We start from the raw sequence: 15,162 nt of genomic DNA, 5'->3' as shown, positions 1-15,162 counted from the left end.
TACCTTCTTTTTCTTGTTACAGAGCTGTAGCAGCTTACCTACGAGCCTTGAGTCTGAGTCCAAATCACGCAGTTGTGCACGGCAACCTTGCCTGTGTGTATTATGAGCAAGGACTAATAGACCTAGCAATAGACACCTACAGGAGGGCTATTGAACTACAACCTCACTTCCCTGATGCCTATTGTAACTTGGCCAATGCCTTGAAGGAGAAAGGCAGTGTAAGGAGTATTTCTTTTTCCTTTTAAAAATTTTTAAAAGTACAGTGAATGTTTATTTTAGACAGCAGGCGTCACCAACTTCATTAAGATGGGATGTTACCCTCATTTAGTTAGTTATAAGGAAGAACAACTCAGGAAATCTCCTTGAACCTATTAAAAGTGATTGTATAATGACTTCTCATAAACAGTACCGTTACAACAAATACTACCATATTAACAGTATCCCTTTTTTTGAAGGTGGTAGAAGCAGAAGAATGCTACAATACAGCTCTTCGACTTTGTCCCACTCATGCAGATTCTCTCAACAATCTAGCAAACATCAAACGGGAACAGGGGAATATTGAGGAAGCTGTCCGTCTTTATCGGAAGGCTCTTGAGGTACAGTTGAATGTGGTGAGGGACAGGTGAGGAATTAAAGTTGGGAATGTGTAATATGACATAGGTTTTTTTCCCCTCTTCAGTAGTAAGTGGAAGAATGTCTGCTCAGAGACCTGAGTCATATAAAAAGAAGAGTAAGAAATGCACAAGTACTTTTTTGATACGGTGTACTTGGGGCATTTGAGAGAGAGATTCTACTTCTTTTTCTTCCAGGTGTTTCCAGAGTTTGCTGCTGCACATTCAAATTTAGCAAGTGTTCTGCAACAGCAAGGAAAGTTACAGGAAGCTCTGATGCATTACAAAGAGGCTATTAGGTAAATGGATACTATCTGTAATAGTCCCAGGCTTTCATAACAGGAAAGTGCCATAGATTTGTACAGAAAGTGACTTACAGTAGCGTATTTTAATTCAGATAGTTTCTTTGCAAACGAAAAAGTCTGGGTATGGTTTCTCACCGGAGGAGGAGCTTTTATTTTTCATTATAATATATTATCTTTATTTCTCAGAATCAGCCCCACATTTGCAGATGCTTATTCTAATATGGGAAATACTTTGAAGGAGATGCAGGATGTTCAAGGAGCTCTACAGTGCTATACCCGTGCCATTCAGATAAACCCAGCTTTTGCTGATGCTCACAGCAACCTGGCCTCTATTCACAAGGTAGCACATGCAAATGATTCACTCTTAGAGTATGGGGGGCACTGTGGGTACTTACACTGAGTATATTTTTATCTTCCGACTCACTTCTGTGTCTTTATAGGACTCAGGGAATATACCAGAAGCCATTGCCTCTTACCGCACTGCTCTGAAACTGAAACCTGATTTCCCAGATGCCTACTGCAACTTGGCCCACTGTCTGCAGGTGAGGAAGACAAGGCTTTGATTGTAATTCTTAAGATTCCTTTGCAGCAAGTGCTAAGGTTGATCACCTTAACTAATCACGAATTTAAATGTAAAGGGTAGACTTAAGTCTTAAATCAGAAGAGATTATACAGTCATCAACAGTAATTACTGAAGTTTTCACTTCCATTTTTGGAAGAAACATTAGTCTCAACTTGAGAAATATCTGATATAGATCAAAGGAAGCTGTTGTCCTAATAATCTTTTAATTTTTCCTTTTTCTAGATTGTCTGTGACTGGACAGACTATGATGAAAGAATGAAGAAGCTGGTTAGCATTGTAGCTGATCAACTGGAGAAAAACAGACTGCCTTCTGTCCACCCACATCATAGCATGCTGTATCCCCTTTCTCACAGTTTCAGGAAGGCTATTGCTGAGAGACATGGAAATCTGTGTTTGGACAAGGTAAAAAGTTTTACACAGCCCAATTGTGATTGAAGTACTTCGTGGTTTTGCCTGTTCCTACCGAAAATCTAATACTCACATAGTTAGTATTAGCCTTTGTAAGGTTTCTGGGTCACTGACCCGTAGCAAGATAGGACATAGTGTTACTCGTGTGTACTTTACAAAACTAGACGAGGGGCGTTTTGGAAAAGCAGAGCAAGTAAATTATTCTTTCCTAACAGTAAAACAGATCCAGGCAGCTGTGTGATAGTATTTCTCAAATTCTGGTCCTTTCCAGCATCGATAGTGCTTGGAACCTGACCTTGCCTCTAGTGAATCCTTGCTGTTTGATTGGCTCTGGGATTTCCAAATGCACTTGCTTTAGTGGTGATGCCAGTGATGTTACAGGGGCGATGCATAACAGTAGGAAGTACTTGAGTATTTGTTGTGATTCTGTTTTGGAGTAATTTGTGTACAGTAGAATAGATTCTTCCAAAAACATACTCTTGCTGTAATTACTTAACTGTGTGCTGTTCACGTGAGACTGCACAGCACCTCAAGCTGCCAAGAGTGCAGTTGCAGTTGACGGCAAATTCTCTAACTAAAATTTGATGCAACTTCTTTTTCACTTCAATGAGAGAGTCATAGCTGTTGGTGCTTGTGAATGTTGAGATGGACTACTTGAGCAGGTTGCCAGTTACAATTGAAAATACGCTGTCAGCCAGCGGACCGGTCTGGTTAGCTAATGTAAAGATCTCAAACTTCAGAAGATAACACTTAGCTTTCAGACTGGCTTGTCCTAATAGCCTGATAATCCTGTCAGTGATAGCAGCTACAAGCTGATGTCTGGGGCAGACAGTGAGCATAAGAACAGAAAGCGTGCTGTGGTGCTTCATGGGAATACCGTTCTGGTCACAAGTGGCTTGTAGTTTGAGAACTTCTTGGTCATAGTGGTGGTGTATCAGTATATTTAATAATCAGAGGTGGAATACTTAAAAAGTAAACTGGTAGAAAAGCAGAAGTGTTAACTTGCAGTAGTGACGTCTGTCTTTATTTGGCCGAGTGTGGGTACGTGACATCTCGTAACACAATTTGTGGACATTACACTTGGCTCCAATGCAATACATGTAATGCAGGTTTGAAACAACAGATGCCCACAGACCACTTAGTGGATGCAGGATAAGGCTAATTCTACAAACTCATGGGGGTGTTTTGTCCATCTGTTTAGTGTTTGGTTTTGGTTCCTGAGTTTATAAATGGTTGTGTATGTTTTCTTGATAGATTAATGTTCTTCACAAGCCACCATATGAGCATCCCAAGGATTTGAAGGCCAGTGAAGGTCGACTTCGCATTGGTTATGTGAGCTCCGATTTTGGAAACCATCCAACCTCACACCTAATGCAGTCAATCCCAGGCATGCATAACCCAGACAAATTTGAGGTAAAAATGTAAATGGCGTGCTTAAAGCTTTAAATACAGCTGTAAGTGGCACTTTCTTTTTCTTGGTGCAGGCAGGTAAACTAGGGAAGGGCAAATCTTTGGTTTTAGGGTTTTGGTTGTTTTGTTTTTGTTTTTTTTTGTTAGCGCGCTTTTTTTTTCATGGGTTGAAGAGTTCTCTAGCCTGAGTCATCCTCCCTTACCAATATGAAGTGTTATTTAGAAGGTAGGCAAATTAGATACCTGTCCTTAGAATTACTGTAGGCAGGATTTGTGGCCCATGGAAAACTTCTTAAGCTTCAGCTGCTGTTCTTTGAGTAGGTGTGTTTCAACATGAAGCTACTACTGCCTGGTTACTTCTGATTTACAGATATGCATCTGGGTTTTGTTCACTCTCTACTGCTGTTTTTTTTTTTTTTTTTAACATGTATTTTTCTCAGGGATACCTGCATCACAATCATGAACTTCAGATTGGTCTGGTTATGCTTTTTCAAAAGAAAATGATATGCTACACTTACTCCAGAAGGAGTATATACAATTGAGCAATGCTAAAGACAGTCATGTCTGTATTTATTTGAGTGTCATGTTAAGGGATTGAGGCTGTAGATAGAACTAATTCCCAGTTACGTTGTTTGCGCCATGACTATTTAAATTGCCTTGGTTTTGAGCTCCTGTTTTCCAAGACGTGAGAATTTGCTTATCTTTATAAAGAGTTGTAAGTCTTTCCTTCTTGCAAAAGTGTTTTTTATTAATCTTTTTTTTTGTTTGTTTTGGTTTTGGGCTTTTTTCCCTTACCTTCTTGCTTTTTTCTGGTCATGAAGTCTTTGTAGTCTGAAATCCCTGTGGCAAAGCTGCATGTTTGAATTGCTATCAGAAGTGTGACTATGAAACAAGTTTTTTCATGAAACAAATAAATTGGTTGTCTGACTTTGTGGGGTGTGGGGAGAATATACCATTTAACCTTGTATCAGCTCAAGACAAAGGGCTGTCTGTCTTGTTCTGCATTTATAAAGCTCTATAGAGCTTAATTTAAATACTAAATAGAAGTTATCTTTTATTTTACTAAAACCATGCTTTTGTCCTGCAAGATAATAAATTCTCTGCATATTTGTTCTATTTATTCTGCTCTCTATATGTCCTACGTTAGCTAAAGGTACCTGTTTACATAACCTGTCAACCTTGAGTTTGTCAGATACATTTGCAGTTTCTTAACTGGAGAGAACTAGTCATGTTTAAAGAATCTGTTAAAAAGCTTCCCCAAGGCTTAGCTTGTCTTCAACCGGAGTCATAATTATGCTTCTCACTAGTTAAAAATTCAAAGGTGTCTCGTAAAAGGCATTCTTAGAGAATTTAATGTTTATGCAAATGCATTTGTTAAAATTACTTTACCTTGCACTGATGACAACATTGTATATGTGTCTATGCAAGATGCAGTGCCACACTCTGGCATAAGAACTAGGTAAAACTGGGGTCTGGTGCAAGTGTGTCAAATGCCTGATGCTCCCTGTGTGTGCCCCCCTCCCCCCCCCTTTTTTTTTTTTTTTTTTTTTTACTTCTTTCTCAACTGGTAAATGCTACACAAATGTAATACACTTTGCGTGATACTAGATGTAATTTTGCTAATGTAATGTAAAATTGCAATACCATATGTTTTATAGCAAAGTTACTTTGTTGGCAAGTTGTTGCAGATACTCAATTTTTGGTGCCTCATACCTCAGGTATTCTGTTATGCCCTGAGTCCTGATGATGGTACAAACTTCCGTGTAAAAGTGATGGCTGAAGCAAATCATTTCATTGACTTATCTCAGGTGAGCTGTTTTGATGCATTGACCTTTTAGCAAACCTAAATGAAGAAAGAGATCAGCCTGTAGTTTGAGATTTTTAGTTGCAATCATTTGTTGAATTAAACTCATGTTAGCCTTCAGAATTTGGGAGTTTGTAGATGTATTGGTTTCATGCCTTACCTGGGATGCAGTGGTTATTGTGTGACCTCTGTGTGATTACTAAGAAGTGGTATTAACAATATTGAACAACTGTTGTGTTAGGTCTTAAGATAATAGTCGTATCTAAATGTCATGGATAAGTCAAGATGCCACTACTGCAAATATATTTAAGCTTGCTTTACTCCAGTGAAGCAGGACAGAGGCTTAATGATTAATGTGGGGATTTTGCCCCTCTATCAAAAGGCTGTTATGGCAACACTTACAGGTGGTTTTGTTTTTTTTTTTAAGTTCCATGTGAAAACTGATGGGGATTTCAGTATACACAGAAGTCAAGGAGTTGTTATACTGTCTCAAGATAACTGGCAAAATCCTAAAGCAACATGGGATAATCAGCATACATTAATAATGGAACTGGATTGGCACCTGGATAATCCCAGATTAGGTGATAGATAAAACTTGCCTGTAGTTTTTAAACTCGTCATGTTGTTCAGAACCTGCTCTTATAAGTAAAAATGCTAAATTGGTGTCAGCAGAATTGCTCTTTGAGATGGATTTTGCAAAGCTGATCTTTTAAAGTATTCTAGAATAATGAGCTTCAGTTATGCTTTTGGAAAGCTGTCCTTCCCCTCCCCCCACTTTTGCAGCTGTGGATGTTGAAAGCTGTGGGTCTTAGTAAAACTGGGCAGCAATTTCATATTTGTTGTTGCACTTAACAGCTATATAGGAAAAATTCTTTCCTTTGCCTAGAGCGATCCACTGAGTTTTCTTATTTAAAATTCTTGAGGTGTCAAACTCATATTTTTAGGTTACAGTGCCACTCTCAGAGATTTGTACAGGAGGGTCAGACAGGTAGAAACAATTTTCTGTGATCTATTGCATTAGCAGTGTAATTTATTGAAAGTTAAACTAAGATGGGAACTCAGATTGTTGTCTACTCAGAGATATAACTGTATGTGCATGCATTTACCAGGCTATAAAATGTGAAGTAGCTTTCCCTTTTTACAAAAATGAAATACTTTTATGGTGCATATTAACTGTAGAGTGTGTCAGCATTAGTAGTAGCTGCAGAGTAGTTAATTAGCTTAGTCCTGATCTTCAATTTGAAGTAATTTCTCTGTCTTACCTTAGTTTGGGAATCAACCAGTTGCCCCATATGAGCTTTGATCATTAATTAGCCTTACAGAAGTGGTGGTGGTGGGGTTGTTCTGGTTTGTATAGCCTCAGTTTCTAGCCTTTGGTTTTTGTTTTACTGTGGCTGAGCTAGAGACCTCTATTAAGTATTTTCTTTTATCTGCTTGTAGGCAATGACTAATGATGTAATTAATTCTTGGAGGAATTTAAAATGATTGAAAATTGTTTACCTTTCTGTATTGGACAGGAAGGGACACACTGTAATTTCCAAGGCTTTGTTTTCTTGAAAGTCATTGGTAGTACCTTGTGTGAAGTTCTGCTCTTCTTTGGTTTTGATTTAGCCAAGAACTGAAGCAGTTTTAGTGTTGCTGGAAGTTTCTTCTGTGGTCCATTTGTGTTATTTTTCTGCATGACTTGCTAAGCTTGGCAATGCTAAGTATCACTCTTCCGATTTGAATGTGCAGAGGCAATCTTCAAGTACTGCAGTTACAAATTCTGTCAGTAACTGCTTCAGCTGTGTCTAGCAAACTTAAGTTTTTCTTGGATTCAACAGGGTTTGTTTTTTTTTTTTTTTTTTCATTGAGTTGAGGATTTACACTTCCATAAAACCAGGAGTAATGGGATTTAAGTCTCATGTGAATTAAATTATGCTGTTGACATTTATCCATTGGTACACTGATGACAAACCACATTTATTACTGAAAGACTGAAACAAAAAATAACTTCTGTTTATTTATATATGTATATATTCTTCAGATACCATGTAATGGAAAAGCAGCAGACCGCATCCATCAGGATGGGATACACATTCTCATTAATATGAATGGTTACACCAAAGGAGCCCGGAATGAATTATTTGCCTTGAGACCAGCACCTATTCAGGTAACTTAAGTTAGAGGGCTCTTGTGGTATAACCACAACCAGCAACTAAGCACCATGCAGCTGCTCGTTCACTCCCCCCACCCAGTAGGATCAGGGAGAGAATCAGGACAAAAAAGTAAAACTCATGGGTTGAGATAAAGACAGCTTAATAGGACAGAAAGGAAGACAATAATAATGATAATAATAAAATGACAATAATAATAATAAAAGAATTGGAATATACAATATAAGTGATACACAATGCAATTGCTCACCACTCACCGACTGATGCCCCGTTAGTTCCCAAGCAGTGATCCACCCCCCTGGCCAACTCCCCCCAGTTTATATACTGGACATGACATCACGTGATATGGAGTATTCCTTTGGCCAGTTTGGGTCAGCTGTCCTGGTTGTGTCCCCTCCCGGCTTCTTGTGCCCCTCCTGCCTTCTTGCTGGCTGGGCATGAGAAGCTGAAAAGTCCTTGGCTTAATGTAAACACTGCTTAACACACTGATGTTTTCAGTTGTTGCTATCAACTTTCTTCTCATACTGAACCCAAAACATAGCACTATACCAGCTACTAGAAAGAAAATTAACTCTATCCCAGCCAAAACCAGGACAGCTCTGTATCTCCAGAAAACCACTTGTGAGTAGGAAGAGTTTTTCTTTTCCTTCTGGCAGAGTGGAAAAAACGTTGAAGGCTCATGTAAGCGAGAGAGACTTTAGGGCTTAGCATATGTGGGGCAGATAGGATCGCTCTGTTGAAGCAGAGTAGTTTGGGTTTTTTATGTGTTTTATGGGCAGTTGACTATGTCCTGAAAGAGAACACCTTAATTCCATGAGGTTCCTGTACACTACTGGCTTTCTTGCATTGCTGAGAACAAAGCAAGGGTGTTTGAAGCACTTGTGGAGTTGTCGTGTTTTAATCTCTTCAGGCTTAGTGAAATTCTGGTTAGAGTAAGTCAGAATCATTTTTTTGACTAAGGATTTTCTAAAATGCCTGTGAAAAGGGAATGGGAGAAGCCTGAATCAGAGTAACTCTGGGCTACAGAAGTTGTCTCAGCTAAGAGAAACTGTAATCACTGATGGTTAATATTCTTGCTATAGCTGCACATAGTTGTATACTTTGGCCTTTTGCTGGAGGGATCAATTTTAGAACATCCTTGGACTGTTCACTGTCTCAATAGTGAAAGTTTTGTGTTAGTGGTTGCTCTTCAGTTGATAATGTGCAACAAGAAACTTGAATCTGTAGATGGAAAATTTAACTTAAAATGCGTTGATTTTTAACTTCCTTTGTTTTTGCAATGTACCTGGGACTGGAGGCTTGCTTTCTTGTTTTTTAGGCAATGTGGCTAGGGTATCCTGGAACCAGTGGGGCGTTGTTCATGGATTATATCATCACAGACAAAGAAACCTCTCCAGTTGAGGTGGCTGAGCAGTATTCAGAGAAATTAGCTTACATGCCAAACACTTTCTTTATTGGAGACCATGCCAACATGTTCCCCCATCTGAAGGTACGTAGGAAGATAGGGCAAGAAAAGCAGGTGTTTTCCACAGCTGTCTTTCTAAAATGGTACTTAGTATAGTACTTGGTAAGGGATCTTATAACTTTTTTAAAACTTTTTTTTTTAACAGAAAAAAGCAGTCATTGATTTCAAGTCTAATGGTCATATTTATGATAACAGAATTGTTTTGAATGGCATTGACTTGAAGGCTTTCCTTGACAGCCTCCCCGATGTCAAGATTGTTAAGGTGAGAGCTACTCCTTTGTGTGTTCAGTGTTATTGACTTAAGCTAGTACTTTCTCTGATGCTTATGTGATTTATCTTAGATGAAGTGTCCTGACAGTTGTGACAACGCAGACGGCAATGCCGCCCTCAGTATGCCTGTCATTCCTATGAACACAATTGCAGAAGCTGTGATTGAGATGATTAATCGTGGGCAAATTCAGATAACTATCAATGGATTCAATATCAGTAATGGATTAGCAACTACTCAGGTGAGGCACTTCAAGATGCTGTTCTCTTGGGTTTTACGTTATATCTGTATGTTTTAACATAACAAGGAAGAAAAAACTCCAAGCAAATGTCTTGTCTTCTGTCAGGTTGATTTGTTTAGTTCTCATACTGAAGGAAACTCACAAATGTGTTAAAAGCCACAGATGTACTGGAAGATGTACTATCTATTAACCCAAAGATAGAGGGGTTATATCAAGAGGTGTCTGTAAAGCCCAAAGAAATTTAATCTTGTTGCGTAAAATAGACACTTGGTTGTTCAGAATTTGAAGGCAAGATTTGCTCATTGCCTGCAGGGCATTTGTGAGCTGTTACCCACTTTCAGTTGTGTTTTCCTTTAGAAAATAATTGCTGGGTTATACAGGCAAAGTTATTCCACTGTATCTCAACAATGTTTATTCATCTCTACATCTTTCTGAACTATGCACTATACCACCACCTCTCAGTGCTTAACAGTTCATGGGATTTTAACGGTAGTCTCAGTTACTGGTTTTGTTTAATACTTCCTCCTTTGCAGAACAGTTCTTCCTTTTTAAAAATACCACATTCTGACATTGGCATAACTCTTTTGACTTGTGAATTTTATTAGGTGTACAGTTATTCAGGATTTACGTTATTTTATGAGACCTTTTATTATCACTGCTGTATCCATAATCTCATACCTTCGTTTCTTTTTATGAGTTCTTTTGTTCACAGCTGAGACTTTCCTTTAAGTTGGTAATAGGTTATGTCTTGGTTTGGTTAGTAAGCTTATTAGCATTTTTTTCTGAAATTGTTGTCCCCTGAGAATAATAGAGAATTCTTGTCTTAGCACTCCACCACCAATATGAAACAATCTAAGCTTTGTAAGTGCACTTTTAAAACAGGATTTCTATCTTTTGATCACACTACTGTAACCCTTCTTTGTGCTTGTTCTGATTTGATATCAGCTACTTTTGGGCGTAGTTCAATGAGAACTGTACATTGTGGTTTTGAGGTCTCCTCAGTGACCTGGATAAGTAGCCCTTTCACCAACATTTGTTGAACTAAACTATCTCATGCATCTTCTAACAGAGTCAGTGACAGCGAGTCATCATAAATTCATGTCAAGTTTGTCAACGGTACGCTTATTTTGGCTGGCTACGCTGCCACTGAGCTAAATTCTAAATATATATTTATGTAAAATATATATATAAAGGAGAAGGCTCTAAGTACCTGTTTTGCCTTATCTGTAGTGATGTTTTTATCTGTCTTTGATCCCACCATTGCCTGTCATTATTTAAAAAACAAAAAATTAAAAATCATACTTCCATTTTAGTAATCCTCAAGGCTCTTGCATGGTATTCTGATTATCCCAACTTCATCCTCTGCTGTTTTTTATTAACATATTCCTATTCTTTGTGAAGGCTGTAAGATCCATTCTTTTTTGAAAGTTCATTAATAACTCTTCTAGTCTAATTTTCAGCATTTCCCATTATTTCCTTGTCAGCTAGTTCCTTACAGTCTATCAGTTACATATTAGTCTGTATCTTCAGTCTTGACTATGTGTTCTGGGCCTGTTGTCTTTTATCTTAAAAAAAAAAAACAAACAAAAAACCCCAAACACCAAAACCAACCAACCAAACACCTGCCCCCTCTTCCCCCCGCCCCCCCCTCCCCAGAAGCTGTAAAACCCCAAACAAACCAAAACCCACCTTTGCTTCCTAAATACTTTTTTATTTTTCCTTGAAGTCTTAATTTCATTTTTGGTCTCAAGGAAATGAAGTGATCTTAAGGTTGGGAGGAATCCATGTGTAATGCCTCTTTATGTGATTCCTCTTTCCAATTATTCCAGTTACTTGGAATTTCATGAAAATGCCCAGTGTTTTGTGCCTTGGTGGTTGCAACACTGTGGCATCCACAAGCGTGTAGGCATCCCAGTTAAATTCTTGTGGGTAAGTAGACAATTTTGTTTTGTATAATAAAACCAAACATGCTTACGGTAACTTAGGATGCTAACAAATGTTGTAGTGTGTCTGAGGACAATTCCACACGGCATCGTCTTGTTTCCTGCAGTTTCAGTGTTCCAATAGCTACTTTTTTTTTCTTCAGATTAACAACAAAGCAGCAACTGGTGAAGAAGTTCCACGAACTATAATTGTTACTACTCGTTCTCAGTATGGCTTACCAGAGGATGCTGTTGTGTACTGTAACTTTAATCAGCTGTATAAGATTGATCCTTCCACTTTACAGATGTGGGCTAATGTGAGTATCTGTAGCTAATACGAAATCTAAGGTCAGACTTCTGGAACATAGCTGTTATACTCAAGTTAGCAAAAACTTCATGCAAGTTAAAACTGTAACTGTTCAGTGGAAAACATTGACCCTGAGCCATTTGAATCCTTACAATGTTTACATTGCAGGACTTAGTGTTAATAGAATGTAGAATTTTTTTAGATTGATTTCACATCACACCTGCTTCTAGGCAGTGAAAAATTACGTCTTGGACAGCTTAAGTATGCTGGTACTCCATTGCAAAATAAGTTTGGTCTTCCCTAGTCTGCACAATTAAGTCATAACTAGCTTTGGCAGTTGGTAGATTGATAGATCTGAGCACTGAGTGTCAGTATCAAGGTCCAGTTTACAGTGTACTGCTGAGAGTTACCTGAGGGGTTAACTTCTTTATATTCCATAGCATGGGCCTATAAATAAATGAGATCATAAATTTCAAGATTAACTCACTAAGTACTGCTCTATGAACTGTTGCTCAGAGTTGCTCTCTCTTTCAGTGGGATTGGAAATGCAATCCTCGTTAATGTACTTGAAATGGTGATCTCTTTTGTTCCTGCTCTATACCTCAGAAGATTAAATTATTGAATGATTATGCCTTTTGCTTCATTTTGTTATCTGGTAATTTCTTGTTCAGAAAAGGAAATGTTTCTGACCTATCTTTCTGTATTTGCTGCTTTATTTTTGTTACAGATCCTAAAAAGAGTTCCGAACAGCGTGCTGTGGCTGCTACGTTTCCCAGCTGTAGGAGAACCCAATATTCAGCAATATGCACAAAACTTGGGTCTTTCCCAAAACAGAATCATCTTTTCTCCTGTTGCCCCCAAAGAAGAGCATGTGAGGAGAGGGCAGTTGGCTGATGTTTGTCTAGACACTCCGCTTTGCAATGGGCACACAACTGGGATGGATGTACTCTGGGCTGGGACTCCAATGGTCACTATGCCAGGTAACGCAGCAGGGAACTGTCCTGGTTTCAGCTGGGATAGAGTCAACTGTCTTCCTAGTAGCTGGTACAGTGCTGTGTTTTGAGTTCAGTATGTGAAGAATGTTGATAACACTGATGTTTTCAGTTGTTGCTCAGTAGTGTTTAGACTATAGTCAAGGATTTTTCAGCTTCTCATGCCCAGCCAGGGCACCTGACCCAAACTGGCCAACGGTGTATTCCATACCATGTGATGTCCCATCTAGTTTAGGAACTGGAAAGGGGGGGGCAGGGAATCGCCGCTTGGGGACTGGCTAGGTGTCGGTCGGCGGGTGGTGAGCAATCGCCCTGCGCATCATTTGTACATTCCAATCCTTTTATTACTACTGTTGTCATTTTATTAGTGTTATCATTATCATTATTAGTTTCTTCTTTTCTGTTCTATTAAACCGTTCTTATCTCAACCCAGAAGTTTTACTTCTTTTCCCGATTTTCTCCCCCATCCCACTGGATGGGGGGGTAGTGAGTGAGCGGCTGCGTGGTGCTTAGTTGCTGGCTGGGGTTAAACCACGACAGGAACCTACACAGAACAGATGGGTTTGAATATTACTAATTTTTTAATAACAAACAGCAAGCCCAACAAACTTTGTTGCTTCTTGTAGAAGCAGAAGGAAAGTAACTCATACTCTGCAATACGTTACTTGGTAAGTTTACTCCTGTTAGCAATTTTTTTCTTTCTTTTTTTCTTTTCGTTTTCTTACAGGCGAGACTCTTGCATCACGAGTTGCTGCCTCCCAGCTTACTTGCCTGGGTTGTCTTGAGCTCATTGCAAAAAGTAGACAGGAATATGAGGATATTGCTGTGAAACTGGGAACTGATCTGGAATAGTAAGCAAACTTGTACTGTGTAATGTGGTAACATCAAGAATGTGAAGTGTTGTATTTGGGCACAGTGCTGAAACTTACCAGTAGTTTTAATCTCGCAGATAGTTTAATATTAAAAATAGCTAGGCAACCCTTCTCTGGAGGTTTCTTGTCTTGCAGTTAACTCAGCTTCTGCTTTTACAGTAAACTTAACAGTGCTCCCGGTTGAGTAATAATGTTACATGTTCTGAAGAAATTGCTCATGTGCAGGCTCTTACCTGGTAAAAAGTGCAATATAGTTCACCTTTTGGTTTTTTTGAATTGAGGATTAAGCAGTTTGTCACTTACTGCAAGTTAAAATCATGCTCTAAAAAGTTACTGCAGTACAGATAATGCAGCAACTTAGTGTGTTAATGTCACAGCTCTTCTGAGTTGAAGTGGTCATGCTGGTCTGTATCAGAAGTGCTGAGAGGATGAAATAGCAATATGAATTTGGTGGAAGTGGGGGAGCAGGTATTTTTGAAACAGTTGTACTGGCAGTTCTGGGTTAGCTGAAAATAGTAGATTTCAAAAGTAAACAGTATTATGAAGTGTTTGGAACCTCTTCTGACTGCTTTAACTCTTTTTTTGTAGCCTGAAAAAAATACGTGGCAAAGTCTGGAAGCAGAGAATATCCAGTCCTTTGTTCAACACAAAACAGTACACAATGGACCTGGAGCGGCTTTATCTTCAGATGTGGGATCACTATGCTGCTGGCAACAAGCCGGACCACATGATTAAGCCAGTAGAGGCCAGTGAGTCTGCATGAAGAGAGACTGTGTCCCCACCCAGAACTCTCCAGGAACTGAGCCTCTCAAAACAATTCTGCGGAGATGATGAGCTAAAAACTGTGCATTTCTACTTAATCTGCCTGGTACTCTGTGGCTGAAGTAATACATGATGGTGATTAAAGCACAGCCAGACTTATTTCTTGCATGATAGGGAAAGACTCAATAGAGCCTGGGATCCTTTTATTCCATGAGGAATTTGAATGGGATTGAGCTGTGTACATGTGAGCCTGTGTGTACGAGTGACGTAGTGGTTGCTGGGGGAAGTTTGAACTGCCCAACCAATTATGATTTCATGGATTGATTTAATTTTCCTTATGGCTCTCTCTCCTTTTATGTGGATTGGGAATTGGAGCATTTTAACATTTGATTTTGGGTACTCCTGTTGGTATATGTGTGGTTCTCCCATGACAAGATTTCCAGCTAGCGAGTGTTGCTCCCTGCATTAATTTCTAAACTGTGTGGACTGAAAGGGCCGATTTGCTGGTGTAGTCTTTTTTTATAGGTTTTATAAACCACTGGAGCCTATATCAGCCTTTTAATGTTTGACCTCTGTTTTGGAGCTCTCTGTAATGTGTTGGTTTAGATAAGGACTATGTTTTTTTTGTTTTGTTTTTACGCTTCTCCAATAACTCAGCTAATTGGCTTCATAATGGCAGCTCCTATTCTGTGGAAAAACCAAATTTGATTTGAAATTAATCCTCCCCACAAGTGTTTGAGGTAAACACAAACTGGTGCCAAATACAGATCTTTCAGGAATGATTGTTAATTATGTATAGAGGCGCAGTCCTAGGTACTGTAGCAAAGACTTCAAACAAAAAAATAAAGCTTTGGTTTGCCAGTTTGACTGATTTGACCAGTGTTTTACGTTTTCTGCTGCCCTTCTTGTGCTATTGTCAGAAAAGTATTCTGAACTGCTGACCTTCCATATTCCTTTCTGTAATTCTCTTTTAAATAACACTGTTTATTTCAGCAGAAGTAATCACAGGTAAGTGTAGATCTTGTACATAGATGTTTCTGTTTCCACTAGGTTAGA

At 38.9% G+C, this 15,162-nt stretch overlaps 1 protein-coding gene across 3 annotated transcripts in view; it reads left to right on the top strand.

Moving 5' to 3' along the window:
- Positions 1-14,973, top strand: part of OGT (O-linked N-acetylglucosamine (GlcNAc) transferase) — a 28,046-nt gene extending 13,073 nt beyond the window's left edge. For 2 of the 3 annotated variants that reach the window (XM_069811260.1, XM_069811261.1), the window contains exons 7-22: positions 23-218; positions 456-596; positions 810-910; positions 1,103-1,256; positions 1,357-1,458; positions 1,722-1,901; positions 3,162-3,320; positions 5,036-5,125; positions 7,148-7,273; positions 8,596-8,766; positions 8,888-9,004; positions 9,084-9,251; positions 11,338-11,490; positions 12,208-12,460; positions 13,200-13,323; positions 13,933-14,973. In XM_069811260.1, coding sequence (XP_069667361.1) covers positions 23-218; positions 456-596; positions 810-910; positions 1,103-1,256; positions 1,357-1,458; positions 1,722-1,901; positions 3,162-3,320; positions 5,036-5,125; positions 7,148-7,273; positions 8,596-8,766; positions 8,888-9,004; positions 9,084-9,251; positions 11,338-11,490; positions 12,208-12,460; positions 13,200-13,323; positions 13,933-14,107 — 2,410 coding nt within the window. In that variant the 3' untranslated portion in view covers positions 14,108-14,973. Of the gene's footprint in view, positions 1-22; positions 219-455; positions 597-809; positions 911-1,102; positions 1,257-1,356; positions 1,459-1,721; positions 1,902-3,161; positions 3,321-5,035; positions 5,126-7,147; positions 7,274-8,595; positions 8,767-8,887; positions 9,005-9,083; positions 9,252-11,337; positions 11,491-12,207; positions 12,482-13,020; positions 13,065-13,199; positions 13,324-13,932 lie in introns of those variants that run through there. The other variant, XM_069811262.1, reaches the window with a different exon arrangement.
- The last annotated feature ends 189 nt before the right edge of the window (positions 14,974-15,162 follow it).

The sequence above is a fragment of the Haliaeetus albicilla genome, chromosome 23, assembly GCF_947461875.1.
Source record: "Haliaeetus albicilla chromosome 23, bHalAlb1.1, whole genome shotgun sequence".
NCBI lineage: Eukaryota > Metazoa > Chordata > Aves > Accipitriformes > Accipitridae > Haliaeetus > Haliaeetus albicilla.
This window is presented reverse-complemented; position numbering and strand designations above follow the sequence as displayed.